Below are 21,459 nucleotides of genomic sequence, written 5' to 3' on the forward strand. Positions count from 1 at the left end.
ATGCTGTCTCTACTCAAAAAATACAAAAATTAGCCAGGAGTGGTGGTGGCACCTGTAGTCCCAGGTACTCCACTCAGGAGGCTGAGGCAGGAGAATCGCTTGAACCTGGGAGATGGAGGTTGCAGTGAGCCAAGATCATGCCATTGCACTCCAGCCTTGGCAAAACGAGTGAGACTCCATGTCAATACATACATGCATACATACATACATACATACATACATACATACATACATAAAACTATATATAGTTGATATCAATGTTGCTAAAATTTCTATGGAATTGGGCCACCAAATTTCTACAATGTTTTTATCCTTTTTCTGTAAATAAAATGTAGGAGACTTTAGGAATTGCTGACTTTCAGGAGAGGCAGAGCAGCAAGACCTTCGGTGTGTCCCATCCGCCTTGCGGGAAACTCCTAACTAAGCTTGAGAGACGCTGGGCTCGGGGGCAGGACGGGGGTGTGTTGGTCCGCTGATGTCGGGCTTCACAACTTTAAACAGACTCCAGTGCCCTTATTTCTGAAATAGGTAAAATAATGGCTCTGTTTGCGAGTTGTTGTGGAGACTAATAGAGGAAGTGCCTCTAAAACATCCAGTGGAGAATTTGGGCCATCAGTATCAAGAAATACCAGTTCCCATCGCATTTCCCTTTGAGTGGAATTAAACAGTATTAATCCATCTGTAGTTTTTATCCATCTAAAGCACCCATGTTAAGAGTCTTCTACCCCATGATAGAAACAGCAGACAGACTATTCCCTTGATCTGCCAATCTTTTAAAAACAAAATAGCCATGACTCTTAACAAAGGCTCTCTGAAATTTCTGACTCTGCACATGGAGATATCTAGATGTTGCCAGTGTTCCAAGAGCCAAAGAGGATAAGAAAATAGGCTTAAGCTATAGATATATGATTTTGACTCATAGAAGAATAGTATAGAAGACATTGAATATTAAGTGAAAGGGTCTGAATGCTAGAGGTTATGTGACCATGAATCAATACGGGGGAAAAACTGGAAACTCTCAGATGAAACCCTTGCTTCGATTCTTCTAGGATGGTTCTCAGCCACTGTGTTGAGATTAGTGGGATAACATCTGTGGAGGTGAAGCGAGTCCACTGGCCACTGGGAAGTCCATGACCCTCACCCACCATTATTCTTACCTATTTCAAACTGTTAAGAAAATAAAAAAAAGGGTCTGGGAATGCCATTGTAACATTGCATCGATGATTGTCAACTTTCAGGCAATTCACGTCAGTATACAACAGCCAAGTGTGAACTATGATCTTTTCCTTTTACCTATTTGTTACTTTTATCTGTCTGAAAAGTATAGAAAAGCATATTTTATGGTTTAAGATGGTTAGTGGCACAGTCATTTATTTGATTAAGAGCTTCATTAATGACGGAGTACACTGACTAAAAATTGCCCACATAGGCAAGATCTAGTCATTCCAGGAAATATTCATATTCCGTACATGCATTGCAACCTGAGTGTAGGAGGCATACCACACACAATGTCTCATTTGTCATTCACAAAACCACTGTGAACTAGAAATGGAGAATTTTTAAATCTATTTTTAATATATTTTTACTCTGTTTTACAGATAATAAAGATTTAAATGTTTGGGTTTTTTTTTTAATTGTCAAATGGTATTTAAATATGTCTTCAGATTCTTAGTTTCCATATTTTACCATGCATATTTTCCAAGTTTTTTTTTTTTTTGCCCGTATGTGAGATTTCATGATTGAGTGATGTCAAAGGGAAAATTTGTATTTTTAATCTCCAAAAATAAACATGTATTTTTTTTATTCTGGTACCAACCTTCCCATTTTAAGATATAGTTTTGCTGATAAGTAAGAACTGCATTTCTAGTGAAATCATCCTAGATGCTTTTGAATAGTGGGAGAATTTTAAGTATTGTGCAAAAGGCATTGTGTTTTTTTCTTCGTCTTTATGACAAGTTTTCCGGCTGCAGAGGAAAATGCTCACAGCCAAGCTGAAGGCACCTTTCCTGCCATCAGGCAAACTGCCCTTTCAAATTGTCTGTTTTGAATTGGTTCCCACTTGACCCATTACCTAGTTAACAGACCTGTCCGCAGCTCCCAGGATTTCGTCACAGGGCTTCATCTACCCAAATGTAACTGAAATAAAAAGACCGTGTATTCATACTTTCTCATGGAGCAGGTCATAGCTGCTGTAAATGCTAGGCTAAAAAGTAGAATAAAATGGAGGATGGCAGGTTTAAAGAAATACTTAAGCTAGCTGGTGCAGGGCTATGGGGAGCTTACTAATGGATTACTTATCAAGAGTTGTAAAATTATTTTTTTTGGCCCATTTGACTCTAATGATAACAGGAGCCAATTGTTCTTTGCAAGACAAGTGGCCCCTCAATGGAATATTAACTTGTGCAAGATCAAGTAAGTCAGAATAAAAGATAATGTCAGGAAGATGCATAGAAACCTACTGTGAGGACCAGAAGTATGGAGAGGGGTTACAATTTTTTATCATTAAGATTTATCCTAGGGCCAGCGTGTGGTGGCTCACACTTATAATTCCAGCACTTTGGGAGGCCAAGACATGCAGACTGCTTGAGATCAGGAGTTCAAGACCAGCCTGGGCCACATGGCAAGACGCTGTCTCTACTAAAAGTACCAAAAATTAGCCAGGCGTGGCGACATGTGCCTGTGATCCCAGCTATTCGAGAGGCTGAAGTGGGAGGATCACTTCTGCCTGGGAGGCAGAGCTGCAATGAGTTGAGATCACACCATGCCCTCCAGCCTGGGAACAGAGCAAGACCCGGTATAATAATAATAAATAATAATAATAGTAATAATCATAATAAAAGGTTTATCACTAAAGGTGTATAGATTGCAGACAAAAGGGCCCTCTGACCATAGTAAGCCAATTTCTTACTGATATCATTGCTCTTGACCTTTTTCTGTTCTACTGCCCCAAACCCCAGCTTGCTCATCCTCCATCAGGCATTTGAGGGGCCCTAGAGGAGGTGACCCCACCCCAGGAGCTGGTCTCCACCACCACCTGGGCACGGCATGCTGCAGCGTCAGCTGAGCTCCTGCTGCTCCCTGCTTCGCAACTGTCCCTTCTCCGCAGCAAATTTGTTAGGTTCCCACGACCTTCACCTGGTCACTGGAACCTCAACCTCTTTCTCTCCTAGAAAAATCAAAGCTACAAGCATTGGTTGCTCTCCTCCCCTGAGATGGCACCAGACTTCAGGGTCATGTTTGTCACCTTACCTGGCACATCCTAGAAAGTCAGGTCGTTTCTGCAGTGAGAGGCAGACTTACACCTTGCACCAACTCCACACCGTCTCCTTACCTCATCCATTTCCCCCTCTTCAGTACTCTCCATGGCTCCCTTTCTTGAAGTCTTTTATGCAGGTTTTTATACTTCTACCTCAGCAGGTTCATATTCCAAAGTCTCTCCCACACCCCACTCCAGCCCCTAGATTGTTCTTCCAACCTCAGCCGAGATTGAGGGAAAAGAAGTTCTCACAGACCCAGCTCACATGGCCACTGCAATTTGCTTCTCCCTTCCAATTCCAAAAAACATTCCCCTTGTCAAGGGCACAATTTCCTTGTTTCTGTGGTCTCTTTTCCATCACTGTCATTCAGTCTTAAAGGCACCTTTTCCAGCCAGGCACAGTGGCTCACACCTGTAATCCCAGCATTTTGGGAGGCTGAGGTGGGTGGATCATGAGGTCAGGAGTTTGAGACCAGCCTGGCCAAGATGGTGAAACCTTGTCTCTACTAAAATACAAAAATTAGCCGGGCATGGTGGTGTGCGCCTGTAATCCCAGCTACTCAGGAGACTGAGGCAGGGGAATTGCTTAAACCAGGAAGGAGGAGGTTGCAGTGAGATCGTCACACTACACTCTAGCCTGGGCAACAGGACAAGACTCTGTCTCAAAAAAAAAAAAAAAAACCTTCTGTTTTAATGACTCAAATTTCTTGTAACATTCTTACTCCATCCTGGACACTCCATTCTTTCCTCAGCCCTAATTCCAGCATCTCATTTTGTGTGAGCTCACCCTCTCCCATGGTTTTAGCCTTCTGCGTGTTGATGACTTCCAGATCCTATTATCTAGTGTTTTTCTGAATTCCAGATCTTTATAGCTGTTATTTCTTGGGACTACATTTAAACTTTAACAAGTAGTTTAAAGTCAATGTGTCTAATATCAAATATAAGACTTTTTCTTTCCAGAAACCTATTCTTCCTCTTGAGAATGTTTTCCAGGTGAACGGACCCACAGTCCACCCTGTTTTCCCAGACGGAGACTTGCTACTCATCATGAACTCCCGGCTTTCCACCTCCTGGTGCCCAGTTCACCCTCTCGTACTGCCAGCTCTGCCTCCTCTCTTCTCCTCTCCCCATCCGTCCGCTTCTTCACCACCACTGGTCTCTCACTGGGCCACATGCTCCCCTTACTTGCCTTACCTCTTTCCAGGTAATCTTGCCCTGGGCTACCAGGATATTCTTTCCAAGGCACTAACCTGGTCGTGCCACTTCTTTGTTGCAAGGCCCTCAGAGCTGCCCGTCACTTCCAAGACATGACAAACTCTTTTTCAAGCTGTACAAAGCCCTGGCTACTTCTCCAATCTCATCAATCTTTGCTCATCTCACCTTAGACTCCAATTTTGCACACATGGATATATTTTCCCCATATGCATCATGCTTGACCAATTCTTTCTGCTTTGTACATGTTCTAATTATTCCAGGGATAAGCTGAAAGCCTGGGAGTTGCTTGGCAAATTCTTACATGGCAACTCTTGGAACCAAAACCTGCTTTTCCCCACCGTGTTTCCTCATGGTCCACTTCTGGGTGCGGCCCCTTCCTGTACACTTATACCTGGAGTCTGTCTCTCTGATTCTATCTCCCTTGTCTGTGCCCCTGCATCGTTTATTCTGCTGTTGTTGAGTCCTTTTCCTTCATATTCTCAGCTGCTTGGTATTGCCTGTGTTAAGATAGGTGATTCATACACGTTTGTTGAGGCAAAGGAGTAAATCAATGGCATAATCAACCAATCTCATTATTGAAAAGTACCAACAAGGAAAAATAATAACTTACTATAAATTAGGCGTCTTTAGTTCAGATATTAATTACAAAGCGTATGATAGAACCTGTCAAATTTTTATATGAAATACATGAGTCACGGCCAGGTGCGGTGACTCATGCCCATAATCCCAGCACTTTGGGAGGCCAAGGTCAGGAGTTTAAGACCAGCCTAACCAACATGGTGAAACCCTGTCTCTACTGAAAATAGAAAAATTAGCTGGGCATGGTGGTAGTCCCAGTTACTCAAGAGGCTGAGGCAGGAGAAACGCTTGAACCCGGGAGGCGGAGGTTGCAGTGAGCCAAGACTGTGCCACTAGACTCTAGCCTGGGCGACAAGAGCGAAACTCCGTCTCAAAAAAAAAAAAAAAAAAAGGAATACATGAATCACTTGTGACCTTCTCCTGTCACAAGGAAAGGTGCAGCAGCTAAGATGAAAACCGAGTAAAGGAATGTAAATATGTCCTGGTACAACAAGAACTAACGTCTCCCTTTCCTGAGACATCATGTGCTGTTATGCAGCAAACGCTTTGAAAACATGGGGACACCATGTCCAGCTGATTCCCATCATTTTAGAGATCAAATACAGCACAAGTGACTTTTAACCACAGAAATCTGACCAGAAGCCAAGCAGTAACGTTACACGCCTTGTCTCCTAACAGGTATTTGAACCAGACCATGCAGGACGATGTGTCCGCAGGGGAGCGTTCTCTGAACAGGGAGAAATTGGCTGTTTTGAAACAAGCCCTGAATGTAGTTGGCTTCAGCAACTTGGTGAGTCATGTCATAAATATTTCACTGAGTAAATCAACCTTCTACTAATTTATAAAAGTTATTCATTCAGAAGTATTTACTGAGCCCCTATGACATTCCAGGTGTTGTCGAGGACACTGATGATGCGACAGACAGTAAGCCCCAATCCCTGCCTCCTGGAGCTGATGTGCTAGTGGGGGCAGGGACAGGGGGCAGGACTTAATCCACATGTTGAGGAAGAAGGGAACTAGGAAGAAAACAGAGCAGTCAGTAGAGAGTGGCAAGAGGAGAGGGTGCAGTTTTCAAGAGGGTGGACAAGGAGCCCTTTCCCAAAATGAATATAATATATACATTATATATTTTTTAAAATATATATTTTATAATATATAATTTTAAAATATTTAAAATATATTTTAATAGATCATAAACTTTATAATTTATAGATTTTATTTATAAAATATAATTTATAGATTATATTTATAAAATGTAATTTAAAATTTAAATATATAATATTCAAAATATATATTTTATAGATGTATCCAAAACAGATCAAATAACTTTATATTTGATCAACCCATGAAAAAACTGATAAACCTGAAGTAACCGTTCGTGTTAAGAATCACTTGAAAATTAACACAATCACCTTGTTAAAACATCTTCTTGAACAATGTAAATGTTTCAATATTGTTATATTTGATTGCACAGAATTGCCAAACACCTACAAGTATTATGAAGCCGAAAATACCTCCAAGCATTATGAAGCTGAAAAATTACACTTTAAAACTTTTAGACCATAGCCGTGCAGTAGAACCATCCCTGATGATGGAAATGTCAGTGACCTGCTCTGTGCTGTACCGCACGGTAGCTTCCAGCCACGTGTGGCTCCTGGACGCTTGAAGTGTGGCTAGTGGACTGAAGAAATAAATGTTTCATATTTCTTTATTTTAATTCATTTAAATTGACATAGCCATGTGTGGTTAGTGGTTACTGAATTAAACAGCACCCGTCCAGTGAATAAGACGTAAGAAATGGTCTAAGGCTTGAGAAAGACCTCTCAGAATTCCCTTCAATCTCTATTTCCCAGAGGCATTATCTTTGCCTCCATTCAACATGTTGGTATTTTGGATTATGGTCAATTTATGGGCAATTCCTCATGAATATCTAATATAATATCACAGGGATAACTTGGACATGCCACTAGTTCACAAGCCCAGACTAGGTCACAGATTTAAAGTTGTTCTTTTTATTTTTCTGAAGCCAGTACATGGGGGCAGTGAGTAGGTGGGGAGGGTGGAGAGGTCCACAGGGGGAAGAGGAAGGAAGTGAGGCTCACCCTAAATCAGTGAATGCGGGGGCACCTTGCTGCACCCACCCTTGCCGTGTTGAGAGACTGGAACTCGAGGAGCCCGCAATCACATGGCGTCTCGTTCTTTTTGGCTCTGATTACCTAGCCTCTGTTTTTCTCCTTTACTGAGTCCTACCCACTGGCACTGTTCTGTCTTTGCACTTGCTGCTGTGGTACTTTTTTGTTTTGATATTTTTCCCTCCTTCCATGCCTGAGATGTCTGCTTCCTCATAGGAAGTGAAGCTAGAGATATGGATAGAAACCATTCTGCCAACATACCAGTTGCCTGGAAACGGGGCTTTGAAAATTCATGACTGATCCTCAAAGGCAGGGCAAGCAAAGTACACTTTCTGACTCAAGTAACCCAGGGAGACTCTCATAACCTTCTTGGTAAAAGTAGTAGGTACACACTAGCAAATTATTAATTATTTCATCCTGACCCTGGGAGTGACTTGAATGAAGACAATTTAATCCACTTTAGAGGGATGGATGATGTCCAGTAAGATTCAAAGGACGGTATTTCTGGGCCAGTGAGTTCTTGAATCAACACTTGTTATTGTGGTCCTGAGAGATCTGTTCGTAACCGTGCCTCCAGCTCTCCCGTCTAGCAGGGTGGCAGGGATGGCTGCTCACTCTGCAGAGACATGGAATCACAGCCTCCTTTCTGCTCAGGAAGGAGTTTATTTTTACTTTCGTCATAGAATCCAGCACACTGTAATGCACATTATAGTTATTTTCACAGCTCTGTCTCCATCACTAAATTATGAGGTTCTTGAGGACAGTATAGATTCTTCAGCTGTCTATCCAGAGGTGCCTATCTTGCAGGTACCAGAACCTTTCACGAAGACGAATTGATTAAAAAAAAAAAAAAAAAAGCTGGGCATGGTGGTGCACGCCTCTAATCCCAGCACTTTGGGAGGCCAAGATGAGAGGACTGCTTGAGGCCAGGAGTTCAAGACCAACCTGAACAGCATAGCGAGACCCCCATCTCTGCAACTGTTTTCAAAAACATTAGCTGGACACTAATTTTTGCCTGTAGTCCTAGCTACTCAAGAGGCTGAAGTGGGCCGGGCGCGGTGGCTCAAGCCTGTAATCCCAGCACTTTGGGAGGCCGAGACGGGCGGATCACGAGGTCAGGAGATCGAGACCATCCTGGCTAACATGGTGAAACACCGTCTCTACTAAAAAAAATACAAGAACTAGCCGGGTGAGGTGGCAGGCGCCTGTAGTCCCAGCTCCTCGGGAGGCTGAGGCAGGAGAATGGCGTAAACCCGGGAGGCGGAGCTTGCAGTGAGCTGAGATCCGGCCACTGCACTCCAGTCCGGGCGACAGAGCGAGACTCCACCTCAAAAAAAAAAAAAAAAAAAAAAAAAAGAGGCTGAAGTGGGAGGATCACTTGAGCCTGGGAGGTCAAGGCTGTAGTAAGCTACGATTGTGCCACTACAGTCCAGCCTGGGCAACAGAGTGAGACCCTTTCTCCAAAAAAAAAAAAGGGGGGGGAAAAATAAGTTGGCAAGTAGTTAAGTAGTTTGAGAGGCTTGAATAATGCCATTTTATACAGCATAAGTAAATTAAATTTGAAAAACAAATTTATGATTTAGGGATTAACCAAAAACATTTTTATATGTATATCACCTTCATAAAATATTATTATACCTGAAAATTAGAGATCATTCTTTTCAATGCTCTCATTTTAAAATTGGTAAAATCTTACCTTATTATGAAAATTACAGGCTCTGGAGAAAATCGCGGAAGTCTCAAGAAGTATATTGTTTCCACTGTATATTTATAAAGCACATCAGCATTGTTCTTAGAACAGCTCCCACAGTAGTTATGGAAGGAGGTTTGTTCTCAAATTACAGATTAGGAGACTGAGAACGGAACAGGCTATGCCACTCGCCCTTCACAGGGCTCAACCTGTTTTACTATTGATATCATCATGCTAAATATCTGACATTCTAGAGAAGTACAGTTTAACTTGCAGCTTTTTCTTGATTTTTCATTCTTGCCAAAAAATGACTATCCAAAATCAAATTTAAGGTCTCATTTATTTTTTTATGCAGCGTTCCAGATTCTCTTTCAGCACTCTCTTACTTCCTGCTACCCTCTGCTCAAAGATAGCTCTTGCCAACATCCATTTGTTTTCTGTTTTCCTTAAAATACCTTAAAAAACAATGAGCATTTTGTGAGTCTAGGCACGGTGGTTTTCATTACACCTCCTTTAGTTTTTCCTGGAGAAGTAAACAATTTTGTAATCATCATGTTAATTTATCTCATAAGAGAGATAGCAAAGAAATGAACACTATAATGTAGGTTCTTGAATGAAGCAGCCACAGCAACTGCAAAGTCTAAATAGCATCCAACGTGAGCCTGGAGAGGAGGGGGAGTAAGTCTAACCTTACAAGTGAAGTCCAGCCAGTCAAACCCACGGCACACAATTATTCATTTTTGTTATGACGATTATCCACAAGCTGTTAATTTATATCAGAATATTATTTCCTGACTCTCTTGTATTTCAGGAACAGAAACATTGATTTAGAGAAACTATGCTTTGAATTATGAGGTTTTGATGTTGAGGTAGAGACTAGTAGTTTTCTTGCCATAGTGAACATTTGGGATCCTTAAACTCACAACCTCATTAATAGGGTCATCATTTTTGTAACTTACTTTTAGATATTTAAACATTTTGCCTTTTAATCTTCCTTCTAAGCACCCTATTCATTGTCTCTGTTTGTAAAACGCATAGGAGGTGGAGAATCTGTTCGTAATTCTAGCAGCAATATTGCACCTTGGAGACATTCGGTTTACTGCCCTGACTGAGGGGAACTCCGCCTTCGTTTCTGACCTCCAGCTCCTGGAACAAGGTCAGTGGAACATGACCTTCTGACGTTGACCACATTGATGTGCAATTTTGTAGATCTACCAGTAGAGGGCGACATAGTACAGAAAAGCCTGTTGGCGTAAACCCTTTCCTGTATAAGTAGAATTCAGTGAGCTGGGAAAATTGTCTACTTTGTTTTTTCTTATAATCTGTTGTGGAAATGAATAGCAAGATGTACTTTTTTGTTCTCATTCTGTGCACCATGTTAACAACACTGATTCTTTAGCACATATTTGTGTTTATTTATATTGTTCTAAGTACCCTTCACCCCACCACCCAGTGTATTTTGGGGCCATGTTATTAGCTAAACATTTTAAGCAGAATGTAATTACTTCCCTTTCAAAGATCTTGCCAAGAATCTCTCTCTTTGAAGTTGCCTCTTTAGTCGCTCCCAGATTTTAAAAAAATACCTTAAAACCACAGATTGTCAATAAACAACATATCTTCACCTATATCAAAGAGATTTAACCAGGAACCTGGAAAAAAACAATTCCATACCATCTGTCAGGACAGGGAGGAAAAAAATCTGCTGTGATTTAATGCACAGAACTGTAAGAACTCATTAATATTTTGAGTACTCTAAGATGTTTCTCTAGTTGAATTTGACAATTACAGTAGTAATGACTTTTTAAAATACGCATGTTTTGTAATGTGCCTGTGTAAGACTTATCAATTATAGCCATAAAATTCAATGTTCTTGGAATCAAAAAATATGCTAACTTTATGTTTATAATGCTGATTTAATTTTAGTGGCTGGAATGTTACAAGTATCAACAGATGAGTTGGCATCTGCCTTAACAACTGATATTCAATATTTTAAAGGTAATTTTTTTATACCCTAACATCTTTGTGCAATTTAGAATCAAATATGAAAATTAAATACAGTTTGACCTGTCCCCACTTAGTGAAACTATTTCTATGAATTTAAGGTCAAATGAGAAAAGCATTTTGAGCCTGTCTGGTCATTTGATGTGACTATAGTTTAGACTCTTTATACCCCTGAGAGACCATTTTGCCTAACCGGTCGCCCTTTCTAGATAATCTGTCATCTTAGAAAAACAAAACCATCAATCCAAGAGGGTTTCTTCAAATGAAATATTGGATCCATTTGCATGTATGGTGCCATGCTGCACTCTTCAATGAAGGACCGACCTTTTCCTGCTACCTCATTGGTTAGAATAGCTGTCATTTATTGGGCATTTATAAACTGAAAGGCATTGTGCCAAGTCCTATAAAAATTGTAGTGTTTGAATTCTCAAAGATTGCTCTGATGTGGGCATTACTATTTCCATTTTAACGGAGGGGAAAACTAAAATGCAAGTAAGTTAAATAACTTTGAACCTCAAATCGCTAGTAAGTGACATGTCTGGAATTATAATCTAGCGCTGTCTGACTCCCAGACGACATGCTTAATGTCTATACTACATGCATCTCTACTCAGTGAACCAAGAGAGTGGCTTTCCCACATGATCTTCAAGTACTCACTCTAAATGATGGCCTTCTGATTTTCCTCTTTGTTGTGATTGTGAGAACTCACCATTCCTCTAACCTTTTGTCTCTAAATCTCTGCTATTCTTCCTCTATGGCCTTTTGGGCCTACTTGCAGGTATTTAGGTAGGTGAGTCATGATTCCTGCCTCACTCCTACTCTCAAAATATCCCCAAACTTAATGAATCTTCCCATTGTTCACTCAGTTGCCCAAAAGTTATCCTTGATAGCTCTTTCTCTTCCAACTCCTCCATTCATAGGTCAGACAGATGCCATGAATATCTCCCATTCCTACTTCCTACCCTTCATTTTCATCAGCACTGCTGAATTTATCATTCTTTCCCTGCATTACAGCAAGACACTCCTGATTCCTCTTTTATCTGGCCTTATCTCAACTTGCCCTCCTTCCACACTACTTCTGAAATAATCTTTCTGAAATGCAATAGGCATTTCAGGAATAAGGCCAACAGTCTTTCGAAGATAGACCAGCCCGTCACTTTAGGTGGCTTGGGAGGCCCCACTGGCACCCTTGCCTCCCGCCACACTAAGCATCTTGAAGACATTGTTCTTCGCACCTTCTTTTGAGAAACATTGAGGTCCCCATTAGTGTCTATGATTTCCTCTGCTTACACCACCCTCACTTGCTACCACCACCCTGTGGGTGACCCATCTGCACTCCTCAGTCACATGGCTCTAGGAACGTCAATTTCACAGTGTCATAAATGGCCACACCCACTTTCACTGCCCCTTCGCCGTGTGTTGTTCCATCTCGATGACCTTGAACTTGTAGCTCTCTGACTACATTTTCTGCCAGTATCAGTAGATATCCTTCCTCCCCTGTGCTTCTAACAGACTGAAAACGCTTCCACCCGCATTGCACGTGGACCCCACCCTGTTTCTTGTCTCTTTCTTTGCCTGAGATGCAGTGGTCAGCAAGTTTGGCCAAGGCCATAGAATATGAATTCTAGGCTCCCATTTACACTCAGCCTTCCTGCAGCAGAGATGGGATAGGCTCAATGCCAAACCACCCTTGCTCTTTTTCCCTTGGCCCCATCTCTGTTCTAGTCTCTTCCACAGACCTGTCACTCAAGAGTTCAATCACTGTGTCTCTGAGAATGACGTAGAAATTCCTACCTAAGGCCCGATCTTCTTTCCAAACTCCAGACCCACATTCTGGTTAATGAGATCATGCCTTTGAAAATATTTAAAATATATCCGATTTTCCAGATAGCCCATTTCCACATGCCTTAGGATGATTCAGTATCCAAACCAGCGAGTTGTTATCAAAAGCCTTGCCAGGAGGGACCCTGTGAAGAACTGTTTCCCTAACTGAGGTGAAATTACACAACCTACAATAAAGGTGGAATGCTGTGGTCAACAATTCTAACAAAGAAGATTGCAATGTACATGACTTTTGTTTTGCGTAATAACTGACAGAGACCTTCTCATTTATTAGAATCAGTATAATTTTTATACATCACTTATCGTATGGATGTGTGGGGAATTAATAGGATATGTGGAGTTTTGGTTGGCTTCTAAATGAGGGAACCCTTGTGCTCACTCCTCCTTTTCTTTCTACCGTTTTAGGGGATATGATAATGCGACGTCATACCATACAGATTGCTGAGTTTTTCCGAGACCTCTTGGCCAAGTCCCTGTACAGTCGTTTGTTTAGCTTTCTGGTGAATACCATGAATTCTTGCCTCCTCAGTCAAGATGAACAGAGAAGGTAGGAGTTGACTGATGTTAAGTTCTGTTGTTATTACTGTAGTAAGTAACTTAAAGGCTCAACTCCAAAAGCAGCTTCATATTACAGGGTGACCCATAAGTTGAACTTCATTAATATATTTTATTTTAACAAGGTAATCTGACTTGAAGGATTTTATTGATTATTCTTTAGGAAGTGAAGCCCCCTCCCTGGGGTACCCTCCCATTTACACTGATGAATTAATAATCTCCTGTGCATAGATATGCAAATGCATTCTTTATGGACTGAGGGTAGATGTTGCCTTTTGTGCACCAATAAATATAAAAATTTTATAAATCCAGGAAGAGGACACTCTAAGAACAGGTAAGGCCCTGGAATTTGTGGAGTAGCTCATGCCTCCTTTGGAACCAATTTCATGATGTGTTTTGGATCAGTAATGCTTCGTTTTATTTCTTCACTTATTTTGTGGATTATGTGACAGAGGGTCTCTATGGTAATCATTTTGGCTTTATATCCCTAATCATTTTTTTTTTTTTTTTGAGACGAAGTTTCACTCTTGCTGCCCAGGCGGGAGTGCAATGGTGCGATCTCTGCTCACTGCAACCTCCGCCTCCTGGGTTCAGGGGATTCGCCTGCCTCAGCCTCCCTAGTAGCTGGGAATACAGGCATGTGCCACCACACCCGGCTAATTTTGTGTATTTAGTAGAGACGGGGTTTCTGCATGTTGGTCAGGCTGGTCTTGAAGTCCTGACCTCAGGTGATCCGCCCGCCTCGGCCTCCCAAAGTGCTGGGATTACAGGCATGAGCCACCGTGCCCGGCCCCTAAACATCTTAAATACTAGCTTTTCAGGGCTATTTCATCATCTAAAAATTATATATCTCCATTACATATTATCAGTGGAAAACTTTCTTGTTATTCTTGTCACTAGTAGTGACCTTGAGCAGACAGTTGAGAGCCCAATCACATTCACAAGTTTTCACGTACTTGTCTTGGAATGAAACCTGAGAATTTCTTTGTCATCTATATAGACTTCTTAAATTTAAATTAAATTCCTGAAAACTGATGCCTTTAGAGGTTTCTTGGAAAACCTTAGAACTAATATATTAATAGGAAAGTTCTTAAATAAATATAGATACCTCAGAAGATTTCAAAGACAAGAGGATGCTGAAATTCTTATTAAAATGTACACATCTCAAATCTCACTGAACATTGATCAGCATATTCAGTAGTCTGTGATTGGAGAGTGGCTATGGTATAAACCATATTTCAGCAGAAATATTGTAGTATTTAGTATGACGAGGACTCTTGATTTTGCTATTATTGTTATCAATTAATTTGTTAATGTATAGATGATTCACAGAATGGTACTAATATGCTAAGGCTACCAAATTAGCTATGTATAAAATTATTGACAGCTCTGCTGCAGTTGACACTGAAAAAATGAATATGTAAGTCCAGCTGTGCCTAGAAACTTCTAGAAAATTTTCATTTGACATTTACATTTTACAGAGTGTTAAATTTATATAATTGGAAATACTTATATAATGGTCTACAGTTTTTGCTACAAACACACACCCGGAAGAAAACTACAATCCTAAACTGTGGAAAGCACATCATTTGTCTTTTCATGGGAATGTTGCCACTGTGGCGATGTGTAAATTTATAAGGATGGTCTTACCTTTTAAAATTTATTACTAAGCATATGAATGAGGACAGGGATTCGTCGGAAATTAGAGGTGAATCAACATATTAGAAGTTTGACTTCTAAGAGACAGTATTCTCATTTGAGTCATAACTCCCATGTTTTCTTCTCTGTTTCTCCCGTGAATCACCCAAACCTGAATTTAAAACCCCAAATAACGCAAGAAAAGGTTATATTTGCATTATTTCTAATTCGTTTGAATTCATGGAAAGCTTATGGTTTTGCAGATTTATAGGCCCATTTCCTAAGTCACAGAAAAGTCTCAAAAAGTTAGATAACCTTAGAATAGGCTCTTGTTGTTTACCAATCCCCAATGTTTTTGAAGTATAATCATATCAAAAAAGATTATATAAATAAATAATATCCTTACGGTCGAAGTTGTAGAGCACATTGATTGTGATAGAATAGACATATTTTTCACAGTATATATGTGTATATTACTATATTTATATATACACACACACAGTAAATACACCTTGTGATAGAATAGACATACTTTTCATACATACATGTTTATATACATACAGTACACAGACATGTATACTGACTATATGTGTGTGTGTGTATGTTTATATTTGTAAATTTGTCAAGAGAGAATACATATCACTACAATTTACTCTAACAAGTTATAAAGGGAAAATGAGTGAAAATGAAGCAGGTGAATGTCTATTTGTTACAGGATGGATTCATTTCTTGGATTACAGTCAAACAGGTGCAATATTAATCATATAGCATATTAAAATAATTCTACTTTCACTACCTGGATCCAAATAGGTTTCACTTCTAAACAAAAACCCTGGGTATCTTGAAGGTGAGGTTGATGGGATTAACGAAAATGAGCAGAAGCGTTTGCCATATTTGCCAAATCAGAATCCAGTCTATAATGACGTGTGGCTGCCTACTGCGGTGTTAGCCTCTGCGAGCCTGGCTGCTGTGCAGTGCTTGGCCCGGACCCTGCGGTCTGGGGACCACTGAGGGCCACACTTAGTGGTACTTTAAATATTGAAACACATTGAAGTTTTATTTATTAGGCTTAGCTGAAAATAATTTGGTCCAAACAGGTAAAAGAATAATAACAGTAATAAAAAATAGCAATAATATAGTGCCCTATATTTTCTTAAAACTTTGTTGTTCACCAAGCGTGTACATATAAATTACCTTGAGAAGAAATGTTGTTGAATAGCTAAAAACAACACGTTTTATTGTAAAACGGTGACTCTAGGAAAATGTGAAGCACAGCTCACAGTTGTGACCACAGTCTGCTTCCTCACCTCTCCTTCCAATGCTCTTCCTCTGGAGAAACTCGTGTAAAAACCAAAGGCTTACTATTTTCATCATTTTCTGAGGCATTTCTTTTTCTAAACTATAATTTTATGACCTCTAAAATAAAGGATATTGCATATCATTTAAACGTGTATGCCAATGTCATTATTACAAAATTCATGATTACAGTCTCCAGTAATGCAAACACAGTTTCCAATCCACTCCACCTTGATCTCCCGCACACAGACAGAGCATCAGCCTCTTACAGCAGTACCTGTGCTCTCCTCACCGTGTCTTTGCCTCTCGTACACTCTTGCTGCATCAGACACTCATGTGCTCAACTTTGCTCCGTGCTATCATGGTCTTTAGATGGGGGCAGGGGGGTTACTTAATAGCACCCATTTTCATCTCTGATTCTTAATTGATTGAGGAATAAGACAATGTAGTAAGAGGCCAGGCACGGTGGCTCATGCCTGTAATCCCAGCAGTTTGGGAGGCCAATGGGGCTGGATCACCTGAGGTCGGGAGTTCAAGACCAGGCTGACCAACATGGCGAAACCCCGTCTCTACTAAAAATACAAAAATATAAAAAATTAGCCAGGCGTGGTGGTGCATCCCTGTAGTCCCAGCTACTCGGTAGGCTGAGGCAGGAGAATCACTTGAACCTGGGAGGTGGAGGTTGCAGTGAGCCGAGATAATGCCACTGCACTCCCACCTGGGCAACAAGAGCAAAACTCCATCTCAAAAAAAAAAAAAAAAAAAAAAAAAACAGACAGTGGAGTAAGACATTTGGGAGTCAGAATAGCAATTTGAGGAGTGACACAGCAGACATGAGAAGATGCCGTTTATACAGTGAACCAGTTGTGTCTGCCTGCTGTGCCCTAGACTCAGATTGACTTACCTACCAGTTCCAGTAAGCCCTGAAGTGGCCAGTGCCCTCTTAGAATTTGGAGGAGCAGAGGCCATGACGTGCTCCCTGCGAGTGCAGGAAGCCTGCCCTGAGCTCTCCTTGTCCAGGCCTCGTCCTAGACTCGAAGGGAATAAGTCGGTCTTCCAGAAGCCAAGACACTTACAGCTAAAGGGGCTTCCTTTTCCTGTAAGAAAACCTCAAGACTATGAATAAGCATCTCTACCTAGCACATGTGAGTCCATAAACTTGAAAGATTGAGGGACACTCTAATGCACAAAGGTGTGTAGGCTTCGAGACTCCCAGTTTGAGTGAGTTGAGTCTTTTGTTGTTGTTGTTCTCTAGTGTTTTCGAGAGCATAGACCGGAGCTTGTCTGGCCACTAGGCATATGGAAGACCCGTGTAGTTTATTCATAACTTGCCATCAGTTCACATTAAATTGATCATATTTAGCAATGAAAATATAATCTTAAATTACATCAAATTATTTCTAAAGGAAAATTAATAAAATTGTTAAGTTTGTTTTGACTTTTCTAGAATTGTTTGTCCTCCACACCTCTGTGAATTGTCAGCTGATACCCAATGACCACCGAAGGTATTAACAAAGTCCTTGTTTAAACCATTTGGAGAACCTGTACGTAGATTCCCATAATTTCACATGTAGAAAATTGGCACCACCGATGGACAGGGCTGCCATGGATCTTCCATTCCCTTGTCCTCACTGTCCACTTTTCCCCCAGTGGATCCAAAGGCTTGTGGCCCTCTCTTCCCACAGATAACAGCCATTCTCCCCAAGGAGGCATCACCTCCCCTCAGGTGTTTCATGAATTCCACTCAGACCAAAGCTCTGCTCTGCTCCTTCTTTTTAGGAATTGTGAGGTTGCCAGGGTTCCTTCTACCGTGTTAGCACATTTGAGCAGCAAATAGCAGCATCGTATGGCTTCCCAAATGAGCTCAATCACCTCTCTGCCCAGTTACAGCAATCACATTGAGAACTGTGGATTGTTAAAGATTTTTTTTTTCTATACCTCTGAATAGGTTTCTACCCAGGGTTTCACCACTGTGATTTGGAGCATCATCTTAAGAACATACCTTGTGAGACAGAGAGGATTTGGCGTAGAATTTTCTTAACACTTCTACTCTTTCATGGTCTATTTTGCCTCATTACTGAAGAAACCCTTTTCCGTTTTGTGATATTAGCTGGCTGTTTCTAATGTAATATTGAAAGGCTTCCATTAAGTATTTGCCATTCTTTTGCTTAAGAAAATTGCAAACCTTTGAACCAGATAGCTGGGGAAACATACTGAAATTACTGTTGATCTGAAAGGGCAGCGTTATGGATAATATTATGGTGGCTGCCAGAAATGTGTAGAATTGTTCACAACGTTTCAAACTGAGTTGCCTTATACATGTTTCAGGGTAACCAAATTAAACATTATATGAAACTATTCTCACTTGTTTTGGTGTAACACTCTTTAAAAAGCATGACTTGTGGTATAATGAAAATGTATTTTCTTATGTCCCACCTCCCTTTAACATTTATTCAATGGGTGTAATATTTTTCTGACTCTGATATAAAATTTAATCAGGTCCCAAGATTTTTCTGGTCAATTTTAAATAAATCACAGTTCTATGGACCCTTTAATCCCGAAATAGCCAGCATTGGAGCAGAAATTAAGTATGTTCAAAGGTGAGAGTTCCCCTCCGTCTCCCACAGGTGAGGCTTCTAGGGGCAGCTGTCAGCCTCCTGGGAAGGGTGTGAGGTGGGCTGCTGCACCCCAGTGTCAGGGTAAAATGGGGACAGGAACAAGGAGGTGAAGGATTTGTTGGTTTGCTGATTGACATCTTAAGGCTTTCCTGGCCACCAAGATGGCTATCACTGACCCTTTCTCTTCAAATCCTCATAAATTTTCTTCACTAGGATTCCTTTCCCTGTGATCCTGAAGATGTGCAAAATGCATCTTTTGGGGGAACCCGCCCCTGATATTCATGTGGGTCCTTTTCTATTTTCCCTAAGTGTCGTCTGGTTTGAGAAATAAAGGGAAAGAGTACAAAAGAGAAAAATTTTAAAGCTGGGTGTCCAGGGGAGACATCACACGTCAGCAGGTTCCGTGATGCCCCCTGAGCTGTAAAACCAGCAAGTTTTTATTCGCAGTTTTCAAAAGGGAGGGAGTGTACGGATAGGATGTGGGTCACAGAGATCACATGCTTCAAGGGCAACAAAAGATCACAAGGCAGGAGGTCAGGGCGAGATCACAAGGTCAGGGCGAAATGAGAATCACTAATGAACTTCCGTGTCCAGCTGTGCACACATTGTCATTGATAAACAAGGTTCAAGAGCAGAGAACCGGTCTGACTAGAATTTGCCAGGCTGGAATTTCCTAATCCTGGCAAGCCTGGGGGCACTGCAGGAGACTAGGGCATGTTTTATCCCTATCTACATCTACATAAGGCAGACACTCCCAGAGCGGCCATTTCAGAGGCCTCCTTTGGGAATGCATTCTTTTCCCAGGGCTGTTAATTATTAATATTCCTTACTGGGGAAAGAATTCAGCGATACTTCTCTTACCCGTTTTCGGTAATAAGAGAAATATGGCTCTGTCCTTTCCGGCCTACAGGCAGCCAGACTTTAAGGTTATCTCCCTTGTTCCCTGAACATCGCTGTTATCCTGTTCATAAGGTGCCCAGATTTCATGTTGTTCAAACACATGTGCCCTACAAACAATTTGTGCAGTTAACGCAATCATCACAGGGTCCTGAGGCAACATTCACCCTCAGCTTACGAAGATGATGGGATTAAGAGATTAAAGTAAAGACAGGCATAGGAAATCATAAGAATATTGATTGGGGCAGGGGATAAATGTCCATGAAATCTTCACAATTTATGTTCTTCTGCCATGGCTTCAGCCTGTTCCTCCGTTCGGGCTCCCTGACTTCCCGCAACAGCATCTATGTGTGTACTGGTTGCTCCCACCCCCTTTAGACTCATGGCAGCCCTTTAGACTCAGGTTCACCTGGCTAACAGGTTGAGGCCCCACACTTTCCCAAGTGTGCCTCTTAGACAGGAATTCTTGGGGTTGAAGGTAGAGAGAGGCTAGAGAATGGGAAAGTGCCTTGAGGAGTTGAACACACTCCAGTTGCTCGTTTTCTATAAACAAAGACCATGATCTAAAGAGTATTTAATTTTTATAAAGGATATCATCCATAGGATTCTGAAATGAGATACATGATCGGAGCTACTAAAGTATAATGAAAAATAACCGTTTTAAAAAAAGATCAATCATTTTTGCAATGTCTAAAATTCGGCCTGTTTTATAGTGCAGCACTTATATCCCCAAGGTTGAATTCACAATGTTAAATTTAAAATTATTGTTTTTCCTCATTCGAATCCTTCTTCGGGGTTTTACAAACAAATAGAAGTCTGGGCAAGTACAGGGTTGTAGAAACTTTGGAGAGTTCTCCAAATGTCTTCAAACATCAAAACCTATGACTTATTTCAACATAAGTTCTGAATAAAATGGTGTGTGTTGAGCTTCTAACATATATATGGAGATCATTTGTTTCACTGAGCCTTTGGTTTCTTATGAATTCTTGTATTACATTCTTATAGTATTTTAGTTGACCTAAACATAAACATTTAAAAACATTACGATTAATTGCATTCATTTCTCATGAATTAGTTATTTGGTTATCCAGGCCTGTTTCTTTGACACACAGGTTGCAAGAACTTGTTTATTTTTCAGGGTTATTTGAAGGTTAAATGAGGTGGTGCATATTAAGTTGTTATCAGAGTATCTGACACAACAGGAATGGTTGTTGTAATGACAATAGTGATGGGGCTAGGCGTGGTGGCTCAGGCCTGTACTCCCAGCGTTTTGGAAGGCTGAGGTGGGTGGATCACTTAGGCGTTTGAGACCATGCTAGGCAACATAGTGAAACCCCATCTCTACCCCACTCCCCCCAAAATTACAAAAAGTTAGCCAGGTGTGGTGGCACACACCTGTGGTCCCAGCTACTTGGGAGACTGAGGTGGGAGAATTGCTTCAGCCCAAGATAGTGAGGCTGCAGTGAGTCTTGATTGCATCCCTGCACTCCAGCCTGGATGACAGATTGAGACCCTGTCTCAAAATATATACATACATATATGTATGTGTGTGTGTATATGTGTGTGTGTGTGTGTATTTTACCTGTGTGTGTGTGTGTGTGTGTGTGTGTGTGTAGTGATGGCTGTGGCTGGTAAGAAAGCATCTTAGTTTATATTAGCTTATTTATGGAGAAGGGGAGAGTTGTTGAGAACAATGCAGATGACTCACGTGGTGGACGCCCAAGATATATCCCGGTTTTC

At 41.0% G+C, this 21,459-nt stretch overlaps 1 protein-coding gene across 2 annotated transcripts in view; it reads left to right on the forward strand.

Annotated features, from left to right (window-relative positions):
• MYO16 (myosin XVI) overlaps nucleotides 1-21,459 on the forward strand; it is a 609,548-nt gene that overhangs the window by 350,134 nt on the left and 237,955 nt on the right. For both annotated transcript variants that reach the window (XM_010384748.2, XM_010384747.2), the window contains exons 17-20: nucleotides 5,729-5,840; nucleotides 9,911-10,028; nucleotides 10,796-10,867; nucleotides 13,121-13,262. In XM_010384748.2, coding sequence (XP_010383050.1) covers nucleotides 5,729-5,840; nucleotides 9,911-10,028; nucleotides 10,796-10,867; nucleotides 13,121-13,262 — 444 coding nt within the window. The remainder of the gene's footprint in view (nucleotides 1-5,728; nucleotides 5,841-9,910; nucleotides 10,029-10,795; nucleotides 10,868-13,120; nucleotides 13,263-21,459) is intronic.

This window comes from Rhinopithecus roxellana, chromosome 18, assembly GCF_007565055.1.
Source record: "Rhinopithecus roxellana isolate Shanxi Qingling chromosome 18, ASM756505v1, whole genome shotgun sequence".
Taxonomy (NCBI): Eukaryota; Metazoa; Chordata; class Mammalia; order Primates; family Cercopithecidae; genus Rhinopithecus; species Rhinopithecus roxellana.